At 44.6% G+C, this 26,321-nt stretch overlaps 2 protein-coding genes across 2 annotated transcripts; both read right to left on the bottom strand.

The window, feature by feature from the left end:
- Window positions 1-3,778: 3,778 nt before the first annotated feature.
- On the bottom strand, window positions 3,779-6,053 carry ier5l (immediate early response 5-like). Its single transcript, XM_083641673.1, has one exon. It carries the CDS (start codon window positions 5,927-5,929, stop codon window positions 5,129-5,131), a length of 801 nt encoding a protein of 266 aa, XP_083497799.1. The 5' UTR covers window positions 5,930-6,053; the 3' UTR covers window positions 3,779-5,128.
- Window positions 6,054-24,383: 18,330 nt separating this feature from the next.
- LOC310780494 (GTP-binding protein 1-like) lies at window positions 24,384-26,093 on the bottom strand (the record flags this gene model as incomplete). The annotated part of the gene is made up of 1 exon (XM_083641069.1): window positions 24,384-26,093. One exon carries the CDS (start codon window positions 26,091-26,093, stop codon window positions 24,384-24,386), a length of 1,710 nt encoding a protein of 569 aa, XP_083497195.1.
- Window positions 26,094-26,321: the final 228 nt, after the last annotated feature.

Raw genomic sequence — 26,321 nt, forward strand, 5'->3', positions numbered from 1 at the left:
GATTTATGACATTACTGATGACATCACAATTGCTCTAGTGACATCACTGATGACATCACAATTGCTTGAGTGACATCACTGATGCCATCACAATTGCTCAAGTGACATCACAATTCCTGATTTATGACATCACTGATGATGTCACAAACCGACACAGCCCGCAAAATCCTGACTAACCACCGCCCGCCCACTTTTAATGATGATTGAAATCTCATTTTTAAAATCACAACTCAACGTTCAACTTTCCATTTGAAATTAAGTGCTTTTTACTTTTAAAGTACATTTTACACCAGTAAGTACTTCCACTGATGTAAAGGAACATCAAAGAAATTCCAGCACTCTACCACGGAACTCAAATTACTTTGTCCTAGGGGACATGAATGCATGATTGGCTGCAAAGACATTGTGAGAAGAGACATGTATAAACAGACAGACATAGGATCCACATTAGTACAGTATATCAAGGACCCCTGGTGGTCCCCAGACCCCATGTTGAGAACCAATGCTGTAGGAACAGACTGTGGAGCTCGACAGCAAGCCCCACCCCCACCCTTTCACATGTACAGAGCCACAGCTGTGATGCAGCCAGGCAAACACAGGGCAGATCCAGGAACAGCTCTGAGACCTGTGAGCATCAAGGCAAACACACAGGGCAGATCCTGGAACAGCTCTCAGACCTGAGAGCAGCAAGGCAAACACACAGGGCAGATCCAGGAACAGCTCTCAGACCTGTGAGCATCAAAGCAAACACAGGGCAGATCCAGGAACAGCTCTGAGACCTGTGAGCATCAAGGCAAACACACAGGGCAGATCTAGGAACAGCTCTCAGACCTGAGAGCAGCAAGGCAAACACACAGGGCAGATCCAGGAACAGATAGCAGGCAAAACGGCTTTTCAAAGTCTTACTGGATATGCCCACCTGGTCAAACTGGATAGAATATAGTCTCTGAAATCAAATGAATAAATCCAAAACAACAAAGAATACAGGGATAAAAAAAATCCTTATTATAGGCTATATATTTTTATTTCGTATGGAAATGATTAACGAACTATCTTATGCTTTGGCTTACTTTTGATATGTGTTTGTAGGCCTTTAACAACAGTACATTCAAGAAGAAATGTTGAGAGAGACAGACGGAAAGAAAAGAAAATCTTACCTATAAGCTACTCTTAGCCTATGTATATTATCACAATGTTGCAATGTTACACAGCTGTTCACACTCTTTATTCTAGTTACGCACATTTTGTCTTTTTTATTTTTACACTTGCTTTGGCAATGCAAATGTATGTTTCCCATGTGAATGAAGCCCCTTTGAATTGAGACAGAAAGGGGAGCGGGGGGAAGAGACTGGTCTTTTATCTTTGGGTGTCATTATTTTCCAATCCACATGGAGGAGCTCTCTGTACACCACTAAACGAACCATAATGCACACAATTGGTCAACACCACAGAGAGCCAAACTATATTATTTTTCACATTTTTGTCTTGGAGACATGTCAGCAGGCAGCATGGTAGACTAACGGTTTAAGAAGAAAGGTTATTTTAAAAGTGTAGAAAACGGTAAACTGTCCACACACGCACACACACACACACACACACACACACACACACACACACACACACACACACAGAAAGCAAATAGCCTACAACCACATGCAAACTCACAATCAACCAAAGAGCAACATCCTGATGTCACTTTCGGCAAACAAAACTTAACGCGCGCAATCTGAGTCAAAGCGATAAAGTCAACTGGTGAAAAAAACGGTGGAAAAGCATTGAGTTGAAGGAGTGAACAGGCAGCAGTGATGTGTTGGATAGAGAGAGATAGGGAGGAGTGGAGAGGTTTCATGGCATCAGTGTTGCCAGATCTCGTGAGAGAAACAAGCAACCAGGGTCTTACGGTGCATTTCATTTGTATTGGGAACTAGGAATTTACAAGGTCAAAGGTTGGGAACGCGCCTTCACGTCACTTGACCTCGGATTTCCTAGCCCGTTCTCGGGAGAACCTCACCAGCCCCGACCTCAAAATCCAAGATGGCTGCTCTTCACTTCAACAATAGTTAAAGTTGTAGTAAATACTGTTTATTAGCACTTCTGTCTTATTTGTGTCTCCTTAAATCAGTTGTACACACAGACACAGTACTATCTAACTTCTATTTGTGGACATGTTGCTACAGTGTTTGTATGTATGTCCAAAATACCACGAAATGCGTTGTTATGAACTGTTATTGCTACAGCTAACACTTGCTACAGCTGTTTTACTGGAACGCAGTCGACATGGGTGTGATGTCAATCAACAGGGAAATCCCTAGTCCCCAATACAAAAGGAATGTGACTTCAGACCCCAGGGGGAGGAGCTTGAAGACCTGGTTGCTTGTTGCTCTCGCAAGATCTGGCAACACTGGTTGGCATAAAAGGGAGTGAGGGGCGGATGGGGGTATGGTCAGCCCGGGGTTGCTGTCTGCACACACACACACACACACACACACACACACCACTGATACCTTCATTTAGAAGGACACCACCAAGTGGCACAGCAGAGATAACACACACACGCCTGCCTCCCTGAGAGAGAGAGAGAGTGACCGCCCCCCCCCATGCCTGGATGAACAAAGTAGCCTAGCCCAGTGGTTCTCAGTGTGGGGTCACCAGGGTCCTTGAGGAGGTCCAGGGGGTCACCATAGCAAAAAGAGGGATCATTTATTTTCACTACAACTCCATCCATAACTAAGACAATGACAATGTATGACTATTTTGGTCATGGGACTCATACACTTTCTGTAAGCTAATAAAACATCTAAAAGCTAAAATCGTATCAGTTGGGGGACCCTGGGACAAAATCTTATCAAATGGGGTACGTGGTCTAATTTGTGTCAGTTTAGGGGCCTTGATGAGAAAAAGTTTGAGAACCCTGACTGCCCTAGCCTGTGCCACACCACTCATTAGCATAGAGATGGTCTCGCCCAGGGGTTTTCAAAGTGGGAGGCGGGCCTCCCCATGGGGGGCTCAGCGAATGCAAGTAAAAGAAAATGTCATTAGAATCAAAAGGAGATCACTTATAGAATAGCCTAAATGTGTGTGATCTGTTTGAAGAATGTCAAACGGCAATATCAGGCTATCTTGGCACAATTGTTGAGTGTTTATGGGACCAAATAACATATGATCATGCTCCCATAGGCATCCAGGAATTGAGCGAGGGGGGGGCACCCTTTTCCAAGCTTTGTCTGGGGGAGGCTAGTCTCGCGTAGTCAGACCCACCGGCGTCAACGTCATCAAGCTTCCAGCGACGGAGGTAGATATCATCTACGGCTGGCACTGCAAGACTAGGGGGAGGCCCACAGTCTCAGACTTTGAAAACCCCTGGCCTAGCCTCTGCCACACCATTCATTAGCAAAGAGATGGCATGACAGACCATGACATGACAGACTATATATATATATATATAATTACTATATAGCTATTAAAATGAATCTTGAATCTTAATGGCATGTGGATCTATTCACATTGTGGTAGGCTAGTTGGGATCTTTCATAAATAGCTCTACACACTGTTAACTGTATAATAATATAGGCCTATGTGAAAGAGAGAATTCAACAACTTCTGTGCCTTCTACAACTATTCAACTTCCACTTCTCTATATTAAACAAATACATTTGAAAGTGCATGCATAACAAAAGGCTTCATAACAGGGATACATTTGGCGGTCAAACAAGCAAAGTAAAGATGAAAGTTTTAATTTTTTTATTAAGATTATAAACTTTTAACAAATAGGTTCTAAAACAGTTTTACCCGGTGATATACAATTTAATATGCACAAAAATACAAGAATAACAAAAAATATGGAGAGAATGCCTGAAAACTCCTTTATTTTGGTACACATAGTGCTCATATAATGCATGGATGTAGGCTATGGCTAAAGTATGAGTTTTGCCTTTTTAAAACAAAAGGTCTCACATCTTTTTTTTTATAGAAAATAAAATAAAACTCCAAGTCACGTTGGAATTATGAATAGCTGTAAAGGCTTGAGCAACAACTTTGATTAAGGGGGTGGGGTGGGGTTATGCTCAAACTGCCATCAAATACCTGGGCTGGTTACTGTTGCATGCTGGGAGTTGAAGTCAAGTGATGGCCCCAGTAGCTCACAAATAGACTTAAAGGTTTTGGCACTCCATCAGAGCTGGTTCAGAGTAAATGCACCTCAAAAGAGTTGACTTTAGAATGTGCAAGGTCCATGTAAAACTGCATTCAGGGTTCCCACACCTTCAAATTGAAGGACTTTCCAGGCCCAATTCCCTCAGATCCAACATGGCATAGTTTGAGAGAGGCTTGAATGTGTGAACACTTCTCAACTGTGATATTATGCATTGAGTAAAGACAATCAAAAGAACTTCAATTTCTATATTCTCACACAAATTCAAGCACTTTCAAATGACCCATGTCCATTTATGTATATTTTCAAAAACGTTCATGGCCTTGATTCTCCCCTCAAATTCACAAACTTTCAAGGATTTCAAGGCCCCGTGGGAACCCTGTGTAATATGTGTTTTAGCCAAAAGATAGTATAAACAGCAAGAACACACCAGGGCCATTTTCACAAATAGCTGCACATTTGCTGTTTTATCTCGTTATAGAGGACACCCAACAAAAGCATTTGGCCATAGACAGATAGACAGACACTGTTGGATTGCTGCTTCTGCCTCCACTGAGTCAGCCACATTCGTGTCTTACTTTATATGATCCACACTGTCTTGTACACGAGACATCAAATAAAGGAGACATTCAACCACTTTCAATTCAGGACAATAGCTAGCAGTATAGTGTGCGTTGGATTTAAGGCGACGAAATTCAATCCATTTCGTTAAAGATAAAATTCACAACTAGGCCTACGTCAATGTGTTCTGTATAGACACAGGCTATATCTCCCGTTAAAAAGGGGGAAGCCGGCACATAACATATGGCACAACCTCTCTCTCCCCTCCCTGTCAGAAACAATAGCCTATAGTCAATACAACCCAACATGCTCCATGTTTAAATAGCATTTTCCCCCTCTTGCAAAAATAAAGTGGATTTGGATTCGTTTGGACTTTGTACAGTTTCATAAAGTGTTTGCTATTAAGCCTATTTTGTGTCAAAACGCCACAATGGCTCTCGTCCATGCGCCGAGGCTGGCCAGGGCTTGTTTGCTACAGATCTGCTCGAAGTCCCCCGCCTGCTGCCGGCTCACCAGCCCCGAGAAGCCCGAGCCGAAAATGGAGATGAGGTTGGAGATGTTGGACGTGTCCATTACGCACAGCTCCGAGGCGCCGGGGTACGAGCATACGTCCTCCAGTCTCGCCCGCTTGCAGTGCGCAAAACCCGGCACGAGTTCCTCCGCCGTCTCGGCTATATAACCACAGTCAGCCTTCCGCTTCTTGCTGACCGGGGACTGCGCGCACTGGAGCGGCGGGGGCGCGCAACAGCAGTCCTGGTGGAGGTACCCAGGCTTCTCCACCGTGGTCACTACATGCGTGTCCAGATCCAGCACGGTGGTTTTGTTGCAAAGCGTGCTACTGTTGTTGTTGTTATTGTTGTTTACCGGGGGGAGGTCACAATTCAAAGCCTCCATGCAGCAGCTCCTATAGTAAGAAGGCTCCAGAGTCGGTGTCTCGCTGCAGCAGTCCCCCGCCTGCTCGTCGCCCTCCCCGGCGTCCAGCTCCGGGTGGAGTTCCTGGATCTCCTCGCAGACAGCCATCACCTCCTCGTGCTGCTGCAGGCGGTAGATCTCCGCGTACCGCTCCGTCATGTAGAGCTGCCGCGCGTTCCGCAGCACGTAGCTCACCAGCAAGTTCTTGTGCAGCTTGACGCCGCCGCGCTGCGTCCTGGAGCTGTGGATCTTGCGCAGGGACATGGAGATGAGGCTCTGCGCGTCCACCGAGGCGCTCGGCTCCATGGCCCTCCTCTCCCCGCCAGGCTCCACCGCCCCCTCTCTCCGGCCGAACAAACACGACTCCTCTCGGCTCTTCTCTCAGGGGGAGGCGCGGTGTTCGGTGTGGGGACGACAGCTCAAGTCAGCTCTGTGGAGGAGCTGTGAACGCGGTGGTCCGCCTCCCTCCACATACGAGCAAGCAATCATTTGTAGGCAGAGCGAGAGTATAGTATATATTGAGAGGGAGGGTCCACACGGCTTCACAAAGGACCAATCAGCTGCCGGGATTCTGATGATTGACGCGCCAGCTCCACCCACACATATCGTTCTCGGCCAATCAGAGCGAGGCGGTTCTTCTGCGCTATTCAAGTGACCGACTGGCTGCCTAGGAATGTTGAAAGACAAGTGCTCGAACAAAAAATATGACTGTCCCTTCATCGTCATCGTTTTGTTTTTGTTCTTCTTTATTAATGATATGCAGTGGGAGGAAAGACATCTGTGATCAATACTGTATCAATAACTAGTTTAATGAAGTGTCTTTCAAGATATTGCATAGAATTTATCAGATTATTAAGCAGTGTTGGGCTCTTACTCAAAAAATGTAATGGGCCATAAGCCTATTACTCTTTTCAAAAGTAATATTACTTCACATATTACTCCCTGCCAACAGTCCCGAATTCGTTATGTTACACTACTTAGCCTAGCCTACTTATATTACTTTTCTGTTACACCCCACAAAATTGGTAATTGCGTCCTTTCTCATCAAAATTCTGACGTTGCATGTGCATATACATGTGAATAGGCCTAATGGTAACGCTTTAGAATACAGCCCGCAAATAAGCATGTAGTTATAGTATAACAACGGGGTTTAGGGCTGTAGTTATAGTATAACTACGGGGTATAAGGAGTGAAAAAATACTTTAACTAGAGGGTAACAAGATCTGTACTTATAGTATAACTACGGGTCCCAGGAGTGTAGTTATAGTATAACTAGACTCCTTAAACCCCGTAGTTAGACTATAACTAGACTCCTTAAACCCGTTAGACTATAACTAGATTCCTTAAACCCCGTAGTTATACTATAACTACATTCCTTAAACCCCATAGTTACCCTGTAAGTACAGTGTGGTACCCCATAATTAGCCTATAAGTACAAAATTGGCCCCCTGCTTCATAATACAGCCCGCGACCCCGTAGTTAGACTATAAGTACAGATCTTGTTACACTCTAGTTAAAGTATTTTTTCACTCGTTAAACCCCGTAGTTAGACTATAACTACACTCCTTAAACCCTGTAGTTAGACTATAACTAGACTCCTTAAACCCCGTAGTTAGACTATAACTACACTCCTTAAACCCCGTAGTTATACTATAACTACACTCCTTAAACCCAGTAGTTATACTATAACTACACTCCTTAAACCCCGTAGTTATACTATAACTACACTCCTTAAACCCCGTAGTTATACCATAAGTACAGATCTTGTTACCCTCTAGTTAAAGTATTAATTCACTCCTTATATCCCGTAGTTATACTATAACTACACTCCTGGGACCTGTAGTTATACTATAAGTACAGATCTTGTTACCCTCTAGTTAAAGTATTTTTTCACTCCTTATACCCCATAGTTATACTATAACTACAGCCCTAAACCCCGTTGTTATACTATAACTACATGCTTATTTGCGGGCTGTATTCTAAAGCGTTACCGGCCTAATTGCTTTGCCATAACCAGGGGCGTTTCTAGGGTCTGAAGACATTGAGGGCACAAAGGTGCATACCTGGAGTGTGTTGATGTCATTTATGGGAAGTATTTTGAGGTTGTTGTTTTTTGTAAGAGGAGCTGATGGTTCAAATCTGTCTCTCCCCCTCTCTCTACCTCAGAGGAGGTCCACTGCTGCATCTTAACAAAGCCTGGAATGGAGGGCCTTCTCTGAGCTCTGCAATGAGAGAGGAGAGGAATGACCTGCCACACACACATACACACACACACTGAGCACTGCACTGAGAGAGGAGAGGAATCTACTATGTATGACTGCATGTGTAACTAACACACACACACACACACACACACACACACTGAGCGCTGCACTGAGAGAGGAGAGGAATCTACTATGTATGACTGCATGTGTAACTAACACACACACACACACACACACACACACTGAGCGCTGCACTGAGAGAGGAGAGGAATCTACTATGTATGACTGCATGTGTAACTAACACACACACACACACACACACACACTGAGCGCTGCACTGAGAGAGGAGAGGAATCTACTATGTATGACTGCATGTGTAACTAACACACACACACACACACACACACACACTGAGCACTGCACTGAGAGAGGAGAGGAATCTACTATGTATGACTGCATGTGTAACTAACACACACACACACACACACACACACACACACACACACACTGAGCGCTGCACTGAGAGAGGAGAGGAATCTACTATGTATGACTGCATGTGTAAGTAACACACACACACACACACACACACACACATACACACACACACACTGAGCTCTGCACTGAGAGAGGAGAGGAATCTACTATGTATGACTGCATGTGTAACTAACACACACACACACACACACACACACACTGAGCGCTGCACTGAGAGAGGAGAGGAATCTACTATGTATGACTGCATGTGTAACTAACACACACACACACACACACACACACTGAGCGCTGCACTGAGAGAGGAGAGGAATCTACTATGTATGACTGCATGTGTAACTAACACACACACACACACACACACACTGAGCGCTGCACTGAGAGAGGAGAGGAATCTACTATGTATGACTACATGTGTAACTAACACACACACACACACACACACACACACTGAGCGCTGCACTGAGAGAGGAGAGGAATCTACTGTATGACTACATGTGTAACTAACACACACACACACACACACACACACACACACACACACACACACACTGAGCGCTGCACTGAGAGAGGAGAGGAATCTACTATGTATGACTGCATGTGTAACTAACACACACACACACACACACACACACAACCTAACTGGAAGGGTAATAAGCCCCCCCTTACCTTACCTTTACATGCAGAAGAAGTGGTGTGTGTGTGTGTGTGTGTGTGTGTGTGTGTGTGTGTGTGTGTGTGTGTGTGTGTGTGTGTGTGTGTGTGTGTGTGTGTGTGTGTGTGTGTGTCGAGGGGGCAGGCTTTCTTGGTTGCATTGAGGCCAATGCCAAGTAATAAAAACTGCAGTTCCTCAAATCGCCACTTGAGGCTGGCAGCAAGAGCGAGTCAATCACCCATGTTACAATCTGGGAACCCATCGGTTAAAAAAAAAGTATCTATTTGTTCTCTAACCTCTGGGGGCAGCCTCGTTTCAATGCTGTGTAACAGGAACTCCTAACCTCTGGGGGCAGCCTCGTTTCAATGCTGTGTAACAGGAACTCCTAACCTCTGGGGGCAGCCTCGTTTCAATGCTGTGTAACAGGAACTCGAGGGGCTCCACCGGCAGCGGAAGGAAATCCCTTTCCGCTCCCTGCAAGCTCTTTGTCTGCGATAAAACGGAAGTCTAGCAGCCAAAATATTCTTTTAGAAGCCAAAATATCGCTTATTGTCAACAAACCGGCCAATTTCTGTGTGTGTGATACGTCTGATCATGACTGACATCATCACCCGTTTTTACCAAAAGATCATTTTTAGGACTTTGAGCCCAAAATAAGGTTATTCGTCAACAAATACACGGCAAACACTGTGGCTAATTAGTAGACGAGGGCAAAACCCAGCAACACATGAAATATCTTAAAAATGACAAAATACACTCTTTCAAAATACACTCTTTCAAATCCAAACTTAGGATTTCCCAGATGAGTCACACATAGCCCACATACATCACACACACACTTGTTGGGTTTCCATCCACCTGTTTTTATGTGAATTTTCAATTTGCGCATAAAAAACTAAGTGGAAACGCTGCAAAAAAAAAAAAAAAATCCAAATATCGCTAAAAAGTTTTTTGCGCTTGAAGGAGGTGGAAAAGTCGGTGTATCGATAAATGGAAAATGCAATAAGTGCAGTGGAAACAGATTAAGCGAATATTCCGTTGTCTCTCCATTCAAAAACCATGCAGTTTCACGTTGCCTTGACCACTGCAAAACATGATGTCCGTGTTGTTTAAAACAGAAGAAGACTGGAATATAACTTTAAGGCGACTCACTTCTAGAATTGAATGAAATTGTATTCACTTACTAACTGCTTCGTGGATTATATGTAACGTTATGCTTGTCGAGTTGAAGAGCGGCACCTGGTAATCCAGAAATTGCATTTCATTGTAGGCTACCTTACCTTGGTAGATCATCAAGAAATTTTAAATGAATAACATTAGATGTGTTTAATAGAGCTTGGCTGCCTGCAAGCTGATGGCACGTATCAGGTCTAGCAGCAGATCAGCAGCTCTATATTTGCTTAATAGCAGTGGATGGAAACATGCATTATTTCACATTTATCTTGCCAATTTTCTGAAAATTCGGTTTAAATTTGTGATACAATTGGATGGAAACCCAAACTACTGCCTTTGTAACTGTCTGCTTAACTACTGACACTCATTTTGGTCGCTCTTTTCCTTTTTTGTTATTTTCTTATTTAATGCTGTTGCTTTTCTTCATATGATTTGTTTGCTTGGTTCTTGTGTTTGTTTATAATGTATGCTTTGTACAGATTATTATAAATATGGGTTTTAATTTTTGAGGTAAAGACCCAGATTAAGCCCATTTAGGGTTTCCTGTCTCTACCTTTGTTGTTTTCCTTTTGTCTGTTTCTGTTTTTAAATCTGTGCAAATAAATAAAACTAAACTAAAACTTTAAATATGTGCAAATAAATAAAACTAAATTAAAACTAGGATTCTTATTATTTCTCTCAGCTAAAAATATGTGCAGCTCAGAAACCCTAAGTCCCAGAGCAACCACATTTGGGAAATATCACAATTTTGAACATTTCATTTCAGAGGCTGCAGCAGGCTCAGTTGTAAAGCCAGAGTGAAGTTTCTGGCATCATATGAAACTAGAAGACCTACGGAATCTAGTAGGCTAAATGTTGGCGAGGGAATTTTTTTTTTCAAAGGCGTCCTCTTTTTCACAGCCTGCAGGTGTGTGTGTGTGTGTGTGTGTGTGTGTGTGTGTGTGTGTGTGTGTGTGTGTGTGTGTGTGTGTGTGTGTGTGTGTGTCTGTTTTGAAACAGCTAGTAGTCTTATAGTGTCATTTAGCCTTTCTGTTGCTATTGCATGGTTAAATCAGCCAATTTTATTTTATGGGGGAAGGGGGGGGGGGGGGGGGGGGTTGGTATAGTGCAGTGGAAGTGGCCCCTGGGAAATTTGGTTTTGTACGTAGTGGTACTTGGCCGGAAAAGTTTGGAACCCCTGTTGTAAAATGTGATTGGGCCCAGTGTCACTCAGTATACTTCTACTGGGCCGGTCGCTGGAAGATAGGGCAGCCGCATGGTCCTAGTGCCTGCCGTTTCTCAATTTCTTTAACATAACTTTAGTTTTTGGACTTCAAAAAGTGTAGGGGTACTGCCTTCTTAAAAAGTGGGGGGACATAAGTCCCTGATGGTGAATTACTTTACATTGTCTTTACATTGTGTTCAAATGACAGAATATGCCAAGAGGGAAAGAAAGAAATCTCTCCTCAAGGATGAGGAGCCCATTAATCCAGAGTTGCATTTGAAAGCAGTTGCTTCCCTGCTTTTTCGACATTACAACACATGCAAGTTTGGAGAAATAGTAGAGTTTTATATTTTTTACAAACGTTTTCAGAACGGGAGATGGACTGTCGAGTACAGAGCTACTGCATTGCCCAGTGACATGATACACACATTACACGCATTAGTATTACAGAGCAATTTCGATCAATTTATATTCATTAACTATTTATCAGGCCGTGCCGATATCATGGCACTGCCACAGTTTATGTATTGGAAACAGTGTCATGACAATCTACTCTTTTTGTGTGTGGAATAACTGTCAAATTAAAGGATGGCTTTACTGATAATCAACCCACTTTGTATCATTATAATCTAAGTAAAATAAGCACATGGGCAGTGTTTACCTTCTCTCTCTGTTTTCCTCATGGAGATCTCCCATATTCTCCTCTGGCAAAACGCTCCGTTGTGACGCATTTTACATCACAACGCGTCATAACGGAGCTGCGGAAGTTCTGCTCGAGATGCGGAATCTGCTCAGAGGGCGGCTGTTATTGTTTATTTATTTATTTTTTAAGTATGCACACATCCATGGAGAATCCCATGGAGAGCCTTAACAAGCCTTAATGACTTGCAGCTGGTGGGGGCGGAGTTTCTGCACTGCAGGCAGATAATTCTCTAGAGAGAGAAGGTAAACACTGCCCATGTGCTTATATTACAGAGATTATAATTAGGGATGTCCCGATACCGATCGGAGCCTCGTACTCGTCCGATACTGACCCGGCCACGCGTCCGATACCACCTTACACCTACAGCATGCAACGTGACATTAACCTCAAAGTAGCAAGCCAGCGTCAGGCTCACACAGCTGTTAATGCATGCAGACAAGATTCACTATAACAGCCTGTTTGTTTGCATCTCTGCCTGGAGCGCTTTGTGAGGAGAAATAAAAAGCTATCAGCTCAGTAATCAGCTGATCAGCTGGGCTACAGCCTGCACCGCATCGCTCGCCTATTCACTGTCTGACTGATTAGCTCTGCAGTTAGCCACGTAGCCTGCAACAAGCTAGACTCAGCCCTCAGTCTTAATCCATTTCACTCCTGTAAGACTGAGAATATTACTATTTAAATCTTTGCATAACGTTAGGTGGCGCTGTTGGAAGCCTTGCATCGGAGAACCAATCATGAGTGTTGTGGGCGGGCCTGCTTTCTGGGGGCAGTTCTCATGCAGAACCGGTGTCTCGCAAAACATTGTGGCATTTGCGGAGAAACATATTAATCACTTAGAAACAAACATAACCTGTTAATAGGATGTGTTTCATCCGGCCCCGGCGGCTAGAGGTCTTTCCCCCAGCGATAAACCTGACTCCCAAGGCTAACGTTACAGAGCCTGCTGATGACTTCACAGTAGCAAGCGGACCACTTCCGGGTAGGAAAAATGATTGTAAAATAAACCACAGCTATACATTTTGTTTGGAGCATATCAGCTTCATGCTCTGTGTTAGGACTATGATAAATGGTATTGCCGCTACCAAATAGAATTCTAATAATAAATGTAGGCGTGTCTGCTGCCGGCGGTTCTCGCCGGGCTCGGAGACACAGTTTCTGACAGTGAAATTCACAGATGTTTGGTGGCGCAGCTCACCATACGTCCATTCGCTGGATTGACTTCAAACTCGGAGACATTTTTGGCTGTGGACCAATGTTAGTATTTCACAATTTTCTAAAAGACTGTGTTGCCTTCAGCGGATGTCCCGCCTTATATCCGTTTTGACCAACTTTGTCCTCTGTGACGTACAGTTCTGTTTTAAGAGCCAACTGTGTTAGACTACTGCTTCAGCCAATAGCACAAAGCCCTGATCGCTTCAGCCCAGAGACATTGAAGAGAGAGTCATGCCAGTCGTGCTTGATTGTCACGTGACTCACTGTGCGCTCCATTCTAGCTAGTTCCAAGGATAGTTCCAGGAAGTATGTGGTGGGGGTGCATGGTGGGCTGTTTTCAATGCCTAAAATAAAGCTGCAATATACAATTTGATTTGTTAAAGGGTAACTACACCCAAAAACAAAGATTTCTCAGCTTTAAACCAATGTATATGGCTTTCCAGTAGTGTTGCTGAAGGATTCTGGTCAAAATCTCCATATTTGAGACTAAACTGTGTAATTTTCATGCAGTGACAATGCCCTCTAGGGGTTATAACCCACTTTTGCAGTTGGGGCTGCCCATTGGCTGATTTCAGTTCCGATGACATTACCAAGAACGCCTTTCCCACGCAGAGTCAGTCTAAGCCCCTGTTAGGACCCGCTCCCATAGCTGTAGAATTCTGGAGGTTTAAGTCGCCTTTAAATGTATTATCCTTTTGAAGGAGGCCTACATCACAAACGGTCTATTCTGCTAATTCTGCTGCAACTCTACAGCACTGCTGAACCCAGAACCTTTCGGGAACTATTGCGAGGTGAGAAAGAGAAAAATGTTCACTCCATTGGAGTGAATGGAGATGACAAAAGTATTATATCTCTATGGCTATGGCCACGTGCAGCAGCAGTCTGAGAGGTGGGCGGGATGGAAGGCTGGTGTGTGATGTGTGCCGTTGCCATGGAAACCCTGTGTTTTGACCTACTCCACATCCACCCTCCTCAGGCAGAGAGGGATTTGGTTTCCATGGAGATGACAGGGGTTGCACCGTAAAGCATGCCTGTCGCTGAAAACTGCTCTGAGCTGCTGGAGGAGGCTGTGAGAGGCATATATACTGAACAAAAATATAAACACAACACTTTTGTTTTTGCTCCCATTTTTCACGAGTTGAAATAAAAAAGATTTTTTTCTATGCACACAAAAGGCTTATTTCTCTCAAATGATCTTCACAAATTGTTAAATCCATGTTCATGAGCACTTCTTCGCCGAAATAATCCATGCACCTGACAGATGTGGCATATCCAGATGCTGACAGCATGAGTATTGCACAGGTTACAATAAATAGCTATAAATAATATTAATTCTTGCATTGAAAAATACATTATTTGAAAAAAAGAGGTTATATTAGAGAGACCCCCACAGGTGTTCTTGACAAAAGGGGGCCCAGACTCTATGGGGGCCAAGCCCCCAACAGGCCCCCCCATAACTCGAACCCTGCACATGTACATGTTGTGACTTGTGTACTCACCACACAAAGAAATAATAATCCAAAGTTACTGGAAATGGTAATTTTTTAGGTAAATACAAACCAGGAAGTCCTACTGGTGACTCCACACAGCGCAAGCACCTCAGGCAAATGCGGAAGTAACTCTGGTTCCCCCACATTTGTTCTGGCTATATGGGATTTACTTGAAAAATGACCGTTTCCTGTAACTTTGGATTATTATTTCATCGCGTGATGAGTACACGTGTTTTAACGCTATTGGAATGTGTATTTTTGGTGACTGAATGGGGTAGGCTCATGTACCGTTTACTGCCATTCAGCTGCTAAGCGGACTAGCAGGAGGGGTGCAACACACTTTCTAATGCACGCACAGGGAAGAGAAACGCATCTACCTTCTATCTGGGGAATATGGCAAATAGGCAAATCTCTTAAAATGTTGGCATGTTCCTTTAATTCCCACACACAAAACAAAGTCTGTGGATGTGTGTTTGTGTATGTGTCTGTGTGTGTGTGTGTGTGTGTGTGTGTGTGTGTGTGTGTGTGTGTGTGTGTGTGTGTGTGTGTGTGTGTGTGTGTGTGTGTGGCGTGCGCCCACGTGTGTGTGTGTGTGTGTGTGTGTGTGTGTGTGTGTGTGTGTGTGTGTGTGTGTGTGTGTGTGAGAGACACACAGTGCTGTTGGTTCAATGCTCTTGCTCCCTGCTGGAATGCGTACGGCCGGTGACCTGTTGAGACTCATCTGCATGCCAGACACTGTGGGTGGGATTACCAGGAGCCACCTACCTGCACAGCCAGAGGGAGTGTGTGTGTGTGTGTGTGTGTGTGTGTGTGTCTGCGCAAGCGAAAGAGAGAGAGATTGTCTGTCTGTAGTGAGCGAGCAAGAGAGAGACAGACAGACAGAGAGAGAGAAGTTGGAAACATGCTACAACGTCATGCCATCGGCAGCTAGCCTACATACAGTACTCGAACGTTAGCTCGGGGGGTCGCAGGGGAGTCCCCAGCAAAATGAGTACATTGTGTGATTTCAACTATGATTTCAATGACTAGAAGTTAGCCCAACTTGGAGAGAATGTACTCCATACTGTATAATTGGTCATAGCTTTCACTGTTATCTCCCATCTACATTATATTATACTTGGTCATAGCCTGAGGTGGAAATAGTACGGCCAAATCCTACTCAAGTAGCCTCCAAGTATTGTTACTTTAGGTTAAATTAAGTTAAGTACAGGTAAAAGTACTAGTCCAGGAAATTACTCAAGTAAGAGTAAAACAGTAGCCTATTTAAAAGTACTTGTAGTAGCCTACTCAAGTAAGAGTACTGTACATTTGCATTGATTAATCATTAGAGGTTAGATTCTCTGCTTGATTAAACTCTACAGGGAATACACTGTATTCCTCGGACCCGGGCCGGACTCGTGGTCAGATATAATGCCCTTTCTTTTTCTTCTTTAGAATTGGGGTAATATTTGGTGTGATCATCAGAGTGTTACATGTACATTATCAGTCACTGTATTATTCAGAATCAGAATCAGAATCAGAATTATTTTATTCGGCGATAGTATGTTTGCACATACACAGAAATGGTGCACATGTTACATGAGATATAAACTACGGAGCCCTTAAAGTTCTGAAAGGTAATATTTATTTTGAGGATGCTAAAGTGTGCGCACATTTTAGTTAATTGTGCGCACAATATATTAAATTGTGCGCACGATTTAACTAAAACGTGCGCACGATTTAACTAAAACGTGCGCACGATTTACCTAAATCGTAAAAAAAAAAAAAAAAAAAAAAAAAAAACTAAATCGTGCGCACGATTTAAGTTTTACTTAAAACGTGCGCACGTTTTACTTAAATCGTGCACACGATTTAGTTTTTTTTTCTTTTTTTAAATTTTTTTTTCTTTTTTTTTTCTTTTTTTACTATTTAACTAAATCGTGCGCACGTTTTAGTTAAATCGTGCGCACGTTTTAGTTAAATCGTGCGCACAATTTAATATAGTGTGCGCACAATTAACTAAAATGTGCGCACACTTTAGCATCCTCAAAATAAATATTACCTTTCAGAACTTTAAGGGCTCCGTAATAAACCACTCAGTACAATACAAAAACAATTAAAAAACAACACAATAAATATGCATACATTTAAACATATACAAGATTATTTACAGCCAAGTGTGGCAGAGTACAAAGTTAGCAGGCAAAGTGACAGGTACAAGTAAAAGGTTGGCAATAGAACCAGAGTTGACAATTTTAGCCAAATATATACATGATACAAATAAGAGTTAACAGATTCTATTCACAGGAGGTGATATGCACGAATTGCATTGTATTGCACACGTTAACTTAGCCTGGGTAAACCCAGCCCCCACGTGACCTGCTCTCTCAGTTCCCAGTCACTAGTGCCTGAGAACAGGTCTGAGAGCAGGTCACGTGGGGGATGGGTTTACCCAGGCTAACGTTAACTGCCAAGGGAGGTGGGAGGTGCAACATCAGTACAGGAGCACAGTGCATTGTGTGTGTGTGTGTGTGTGTGTGTGTGAGAGAGAGAGAGAGAGAGAGAGAGAGAGAGAGAGAGAGAGAGTGTTGTGTGTGTGTGTGTGTGTGTGTGTGTGTGTGTGTGTGTGTGTGTGTGTGTGTGTGTGAGTGTGTGTGTGTGTGTGTGTGTGTGTGTGTGTGTGTGTGTGTGTGTGTGTGTGTGTGTGTGTGTTACTGCCAAGTGGTTTTCGGGCTTTCCGGTTCCTGCTCGGTGCATAATTAATAATAATAGGCTACTGAAAAACACACCAAATAGCAGGTGTGTGTGCGTGTGTGTGTGTGTGTGTGTGTGTGTGTGCGTGTGTGTGGGAGAGAGAGAGAGAGATCGACAGAGACAGAGAGAGCGAGCGTGATGCTCACCACGGAGCGGATGATCCTGGATAATACAAGTGTTGGGTTCTCCACACCCGCGAAAGGAAGTGAGAGAGCGAATCTGATTGGTCTGATTTATGTAACGCCCAGAATCTGGTCTTTACATTAATCAGAGCAATCAGTGTGGCCTGCATAATTCTCGCTATAACCACACCCATTTAAAGCTTTTGCGCCGGCCGCACAGGCATTTTGCACAGGATGGAGAATACCAATGCGGGTGGGTACGCCCCCAATTTGCATTGCACACGTTCAACCTCTAAATGACCACTTTTGCCAAGATAAGGCGCATAATGTCTCCACCTAGTCCTCGGTCTGCCCCGTGGTCTCCTCGCAAGCTGGATGTGCCTGGAACACCTCTCTCAGGAGGCCACCAGGTGGCCTCCTTACCAGATGCCCGAAACACCTCAACTGGCTCCTTTCTACGCAAAGTAGCAGCGGCTCTACTCCGAGTCCCTCACGTATGACTGAGCTCCTCACCTTACCCCTAAAGGAGATGCCAGCCACCCTCCTGAGAAAACCCATGTCGGCCGCTTGTATCCATGATCTTATTCGTTCGGTCATGACCCATCCTTCATGACCATAGGTGAGAGTAGGAACAAAAATCGACCAGTAGATCGAAAGCTTTGCCTCCTGGCTCAGCTCTCTTTTCGTCACAACGGTGCGGTAAAGCGAAACGCAATACCGCTGCTCTGATTCTCCGGCCCATCTCCCGCTCCATCGTCCCCTCACTCGAGAACAAGACCCGAGATACTTGAACTCCTTCATTTGGGGTAAAGACTCATTCCCTACCTGGAGACACTCCACCATGTTCCTGCTGAGAAGCTGATCCTCATCCCAGCCGCTTCACACTCGGCTGTGAACCGATCCAGTGAGTGCTGAAGGTCCCAGACTGATGATGCCATCAGGATCACATCATCCGCATTTTGCTACTCTGTTCACCACCTCTATTATGTTTCTCACATTTTAGATGAGTGTCCAACATCAAGCCAAGATATTTAGCCTCAGATACAGATTGACCATTGATTTTTAGATTTAACTGATTTACTTCATCTGGTGAGGACCGTCCCCTGGACGAGAAGCATAAGCCGTTTTCACACATGCGCTTTATACCGGGAAATGACCAGAAAGTGGTCTATACCTTTCATGTGTGAAAATTGTTTTCCGGTATAAGCGCGACCCCGTCATCGCGGACTTTTCACCACTTTGGAGGTTGTCAGAAGAGCGGTATGTCTGCTTCATGTGTGGGCGTGCAGATTTCCCCCCCTCCCCTCTCTGCTCTCTCTGGCCAGTTCTTCAGTCAGCAGCAGCAGCCCGACACACAGGACACAGCGAAAATGGCAGCGGCTTCTAGTCTGAAGCCGCCCAACGCTTGTTGAGAAAGCAAATGCACGAAGCGAAATGTGGAAGTATTTTGCTTACTCACGTTGCTGACAGCGAAGGCAAGCGCGGACACATCAAACGAAGCCAGTCTGTAAAAAGTGCTTCAACGCGACGCAGGTGAACGGATAAACATCGAACCAGCCAGGCTATTTCTCTCAGACACGGATCCCAACTTCTTCAAATATTTCAGTTCAAAGACTGGTTAGCGAATGTGAAGGATACAACATACATGCCCTCTTAAGTCAAACGAGTGTGATTTATTGTGTGAGAAGCGAACTTATTTCACCATCGGAGATTCCCCATCCAAGTGCAAACGTCACTCCCCACCCGCTCTGCAGTGCCCCCCCCCCCCGACCCCCCTCAAATACAGGTAATTTGACTGCTATATTCACACATGTGAGCCCTCAGGTGTGAAGGGAAATTGCGGGAAATGGCCGATATTGATTTACAGGCAATGTTCCTGTACGCATGTGTGAAAACGGCTATAGTGACACAGTTTTCTTAAAGGTACTAAATGCAATATGCAAATAATAAGCCACGCCCCCTAGATACATACATACATACATACATACATACATACACATGACATATACATTTTAATATAATTTGTGGAACCAAATAAAGAATTAAAATGTGTGTGCATCTGTGTGTGTGTGTGTGTGTGTGTGTGTGTGTGTGTGTGTGTGTGTGTGTGTGTGTGTGCGTGTGCGTGTGCGTGTGCCTGTCTGTGTGTTTAAATAGGGCAATCTATTGTTCTACTACGAGCGCATTAAGAGTGTAATTTCTCACTGACATGCATATTTCAGTAAGAGAGAAGCGAGCTGTGTGAGAGTTCCTGTCTAACCAGTCTGTGCACAGGAGTGTGACTCAACACGGAGCTGGAGGGGTGGGTGTGGGGCGGAGTGGCTTGAGTTTGATAGAGTTTTGGAGCCCCATAGAGGCCTACTACAGTAGGTCTCAGCCTTGACTGGTGCGAGTGCAATTTTAGAATGTCCTTCACTTACATTTTTCAACCCAGTTTCACAATTTCAATTTGATGATCATTGGGGGAGCTTGTCTATGCGTGACTTTACATGTGCACAATAAACAGATAACAGAATAATCAGGTAACTGGCAATATTCTGATTTCCGCATTTACATGCACTTAGTAAATAGTGGGAACTCACCTCAAAGTCTATGAGTGGACATTGACTGCATGAATAAACCTGATGATTCAGCAGAAACCCAGGTGTGTTTATCGGTTCTAAACCGATGGCGGCCTATATCCGGTAGCATGCCATTTACATGACCACTTGATAATCAGGTAACTCTAGAAATCCGATAATAAATGGTTTTGTTCCCTCAGCCCTAATTTACCTCAGCCCTACAGTATGTTTCACTCAGATCAGTACCTAACGCAATATTTATTTTCCCAGGATGGTGAAGGCATGACCTGCCCTACTCTGCCTCTGATTGGCTTATTTACCCTGATATTATCAGTTTGTTTGGGCTATACCCTAGCCCAAACAAATCATCACTCCTCATGCCTAAACCTAACCAATCATCACTCCCCATGCCTAAACCTAACCAATCATCACTCCCCATGCCTAAACCTAACATGCATCCCTCATACCCAGCTCCACAAATCTCTCTCTCTCTCTCTCTCTCTCCCTATTCAACAATTATCCACACTCCATAGTCCCAGCGTGGTGTGCAGCCACTTTTATAAACTTTGGCTGGGAGGGGCCTAGGCACGAGAGATGGGCGGGCTGGGTTTGGTGACGTCACTGATCAAGCTACGTCACAGATCAAGAGCTCAGCCAATAGAAAGGGAGGAAAATTGGGAGTCTACAGCTGGCCTTTTTGCCTTTTTGGTTTGCATGGAACTGCATGGGTATGTGAGAAGAGAAGAGGAATTACTCAGATTTACACTAAATGTCAGGACTTTGACCTGGATTCCTCAAGAACACAGCTAATTTCCAATATACAGTATATTGATTTTCAGCAGAAAAAAGTGGAAAAAGTGGTGAGTATCTCTTTAATTTCGTGAACAAAAACTATGACGAAAAACATAGAGCTGAGGGAACATAGGGCTGAAGGAACATAGGGCTGAAGGAACATAGGGCTGAGGGAAGATAGGGCTGAAGGAACATAGGGCTGAAGGAACATAGAGCTGAGGGAACATAGAGCTGAGGGAACATAGGGCTGAGTGAACATAGGGCTGAGTGAACATAGGGCTGAAGGAACATAGAGCTGAGGGAACATAGAGCTGAGGGAACATAGGGCTGAGTGAACATAGGGCTGAGTGAACATAGGGCTGAAGGAACATAGGGCTGAAGGAACATAGGGCTGAAGGAACATAGGGCTGAAGGAACATAGGGCTGAGGGAACATAGGGCTGAAGGAACATAGGGCTGAAGGAACATAGGGCTGAAGGAACATAGGGCTGAGGGAACATAGGGCTGAAGGAACATAGGGCTGAAGGAAGATAGGGCTGAAGGAACATATGGCTGAGGGAACATAGGGCTGAAGGAACATAGGGCTGAAGGAACATAGGGCTGAAGGAACATAGGGCTGAGGGAACATAGGGCTGAAGGAACATAGGGCTGAGGGAACATAGGGCTGAAGGAACATAGGGCTGAAGGAACATAGGGCTGAAGGAACATAGGGCTGAGGGAACATAGGGCTGAAGGAACATAGGGCTGAGGGAACATAGGGCTGAAGGAACATAGGGCTGAGGGAACATAGGGCTGAAGGAACATAGGGCTGAAGGAACATAGGGCTGAAGGAACATAGGGCTGAAGGAACATAGGGCTGAGGGAACATAGGGCTGAAGGAACATAGGGCTGAGGGAACATAGGGCTGAGGGAAGATAGGGCTGTTTCTGGAGAAAGTCTTCTTGGAAACTATAGTTGAGTAAATGGGCAAGAGGTTTTGGGGTAACTTATTAATAACACCACACATCGATTCGTAGGGTTATTAACATAATACTGTCCCTCACTGTTGAGCACCAGGACCCTTTTATTCCAAACTTGGTTGAAGCGCGCTGGACTTTATGTTGGTAACATCATAGGCGGAGTTTGACTTTTAGCTCTGGGGGGGCCACTTCTGCAGGAGACACACGTGCCGGCAATTTGTTTTTGGCCGTTTTACATTTGAAATTTTGCCCGTTTGAAACCAGATTTAGAGGAATATCTCATTTTTCATCATCATTGTCTCTCTCTAATGATTGTTTAATAAGTATAAGACTTGAAATATAAGAAATATTAGAATATGAGTAGAATTACAGAACATTAATACTCATTATTGTATGTTTAGTAATGTAATGTATATTATATAGTGCTTCACTGTTCACTGTTGCTTTTGACCGTCTGTGCTCAAAGACACTTTACAAATACAGGATAAAACAACTTTAATAAAGAGAGAAAATATTAAAATAGATGAGAGAGAGAGAAATATTATAGGTCAAAAGCAACAGTGAAAAGGGCTTTTTTGGAAAGATGACATAATGAGTAATGAGTGTTGGCCTGTCAGATGTGACTGGGGAGGGCATTCCAGAGGGAGGGGGCGGCTGCAGCAAGGCCCTGTCAGAGGCCCCCCTGTCACAGCTTTAGCAAAGAGATACCTATGATGCTTGTCAAAGTGGATATAAATTGTATGATCATATTCAGCCAGACAGTGAGGTGGAGATTTACAATGGTGAACTTTTTTTTTTTTTTTTTTTTTTTTACATTAACTCCGCCCATGATTAACATATCTTCTATTTCAAAATGGATTCAAAATTTCAAAATTCACAAGGTATTGTATGGGGGGGAATACAAATCTAGTTGTATTTTATATTGTGGTTGTTGCCTTATGATGGTTACTGGCTGGAGGTTATGCTTTACACATTTTGTTATAGCGCTACATAACGACATGCAGCATATTGGCTTTTGAAAAGCAAGTCAAAGATTCTCACTTGCAGCAGGGAAATCTGGAAGACTGAATTCCTGAGACTGAGTGCAAGCGAGTGAGCACTCCATAAACAAATACTTAGGGGCTAGCGCTAATCGAACACACATGGCCGCCCTCGCCGAGGAGACTCGCTAGTGTGTGTGTGAGAGAGAGAGAGCTACCAGTACAACCAATAGTTTTACACCACTGGCCACTCAGTAATTCTACTGCAGCCTTTGGGGATTCAGGGCCTTTCATAAGAGCACTTTACAGTAACAGTAGCTACCGAGGACACGAAGAGAAACACTCTCCTCTCATGGTGACCCTCCTCTGGTCAAAATGTGGCCTGTACTGGACCTCAGCCAGGAACAAGTTTGGCCTTTGCGCCAATCACATATAGATATATAATTATACTGTATATGGGATTTATGACATCACTGATGATGTCACACATCACTGGGATTTATGACATCACTGATGATGTCGCAGTGGGATTTATGACATCACGATGACGGATGATGTCACAGTGGGATTTATGACATCACAGTCGACAATCACAGTGGGACAATCAGTGGGACAGAGAAACAGAGAAACAGAAAAACAGAGAAACAGACAGAGCCCCAGCTCACATTTATACTGATGATGATGATGATGATGGCTGGTTTTGCAAGTAGACATCGATGATGTCATAACTTACAATTGTCACAACAGTGACATCACAATTTTCGTTACATTGTCAACCATGACATCATCACTTGCAAACATCAAAACAAACATAAATCAAAACTTCCGATTTTGCTCCTACAGTCGTATTTCTTCTTGTTTCTTTTTCTTCATTACATTCCTATCTTTAATAATAATTATTTGTTTGTATACTTTTGTATAACATTATAATTGGACATGTCATAATATTTGTATACTGCTTATACAATTTAGTTGTGGGATCTAACAATAATTTTATTTCTGGAAACATTTCTGTGTTTTCATTCTTTTGAATTTAGCATTTTTACCACTCCAATTCTTACTTAGCCCAATGGTGCGTTTTACAACGCTGTTATTCTAGCGTCGCGTGCGGTGGGAATACCCGTACTGGCCACCATTTCTTCTTGGGCTTTTACGCTACTGCCATTAGCCTCCATAACAAGCCAAATGGCTACATAGCCCGACAGTCTATGAGAACCAGGATGTACTTTTCACCTTTGGTACATGTCGTTCCCATAGGTCGAGTCACGTCCATGCAGACTGACCCCCTGGGTACGGTACTCTTGATGGTACTTCCCGCCATTCTCTGCCCTCTCCGCCCTGCGTTGCACTGACCACCTACTTCACAGTCCTTGAGGGAACGGCGGACCTGGTTCTCAGGAATCCATAAGCCATAACTGCTCCAGTTCCCTTCTTGTTGGGGTGAGCCCCAGCCACCCCACATTTCCTTTATTCTTGGAGTCTCAGCGTAGCTTCGTGATGATGCCCACAGCTTTGGTGCGTCCTTCCCTGAACACCAGTCTCTGGTCACAATGCAGGTACTCAGGGTTCTTGAGGAAGCGGAAGTGGACTGAGGCCTTGTCCCCAGTCCGTAGACAGTCTCTGTTCATGGTCAGGATTTTGGCTGTTTGCCTGATGCTGCCACAGTGGACCATGGCTTCGTATTTTGGGGATATCGTGGTTGGATGGTGCAGAACCACGATCTCAGCCTCAAACTCCCAGTTGGCCTGTGGTGTTAACCTGGGGGAGATCATCACCATGCCTTTCCTTATTGTTGAACGCTTGATCTTTTTTTTTAGGGCGAAGGCAGCCGTCTGTCCACCGCGAACCTCTCGGACAGGCATCCTCTTACGGTGGATGGATTTAACAGTGATGGGGATGAAATTTCCCCGGTCTGGGCCTAACATCAGTGTGTCGTTGACCCGTATCAATCCGCGTAACGTAATCCCCGATACTACTGTGCCCACCCCCGTTACAAAGTACGTGTCGTCTATCTGGAACTCTGCAGGCTCGTCGTCACTGTAGGACGTCCTGGGGGAGAGAAGGTTCAGGAACATCTTCAGCAGCTCCATGTTCTCCCCCGTCACACTGGAGATCTGAAAAATGGGACACATCCTCTCAGAGCTGAAGTTAGAGGCTGTGACGATGACATCATCCTTGTTCTGGACCAGTACTGTGAGTTTTCTGCAACCTGGTGACTTTAATAACCTCTGTAATAACTTTAGCGTCTCTTGAAGGATGTTGGCAGGACACATGTCTATCTTGGTAACCACTACAAACACTGGCAAATTGAGGGCGAGTGCCAGGCCCAGATGCTCTTTGGTCATGCCAACGATGCCAGCATTACTGCCAACAATGAGCATGCAGAAGTTAGGCATGTGTCCGGTCATGCCAAAAACGGTGGTCTTGAGGTATTTCTCGTGGCCAGCCAAATCAATGAAGCTGATCACTTTGGAAGATCTCTCACAGATAGTGGTCCAGTCTAAGCTGCCACCATGGCTGTCAGTCTTGTTCACCACCTGTCCCTCGTGGTCAAAGCCCAGGATGTCGTTGCCCACGCTGCTGGTCCTGCCGCTCTCCATCTCATGTTTGTGTCTGAAGAGCTTCTGGCGGGCCAAGCCTCTACCGTTGTCCAGCTCGCCGTGGGTCAACACCCCTAGCAGGGTGCTCTTCCCGGCGTCCACGTTCCCCACCACCGCCACCCTGACTTCCAGGAAGTCCTGCTGGCCCACACTCCGGCGGATGAGGTAGTCCCGTATCTGTCCCCCGTTTTCCGTTCTCTCCCTCATCGGGATCAGGTCCGCTTCGATCTGCTCGCACAGCGACCGCACCGTGGCCACAGACGCCTCCATTTCCTTCAAATCGAGACCATAGTCTCCTCCGTCTGATCCCACTCCAACCACATAAATGGTCTCGCCGCAGCCTTCATCCATCCTCTCCCTCAGATGCCGTAGTAATGAATCATACTGCTCTGCTGTTGGGCTGACCAGAATCAGCTTGCTGCTGAAGTCTAATTGATCCAAGGGCTCGCCATTTGTACCCTCACCATCCTCAAAGCCCCCTTCATGGGATGGATCGTCCCCGCATCCACGGTCCGGTGCAAACATGCAAGCGGGTACTATAGGCTCGGCTGCACCCAGGCACAATCCTGGTTCTGTCGCCGTTAACGACATTTCCCAGAGCCAGAAGTAGCTGTAGACCCTATTATAGTAGTTGGATTGTGCTCGAGTGACATCACTGGTGACATCATCACCGATTATATCTCACTGATGACATCACAATTGCTTGAGTGATATCACTGGTGACATCACCAATTCTATTATGTGATACATCGTTGATTTATGATGGATGCTGATGATGTCATGAGATTGTGGCATCATCAGGGATGAGGCCCGGTGCAA

The sequence above is a fragment of the Poromitra crassiceps genome (assembly GCF_964638095.1).
Source record: "Poromitra crassiceps genome assembly, chromosome: 8".
Lineage (NCBI taxonomy): Eukaryota > Metazoa > Chordata > Actinopteri > Beryciformes > Melamphaidae > Poromitra > Poromitra crassiceps.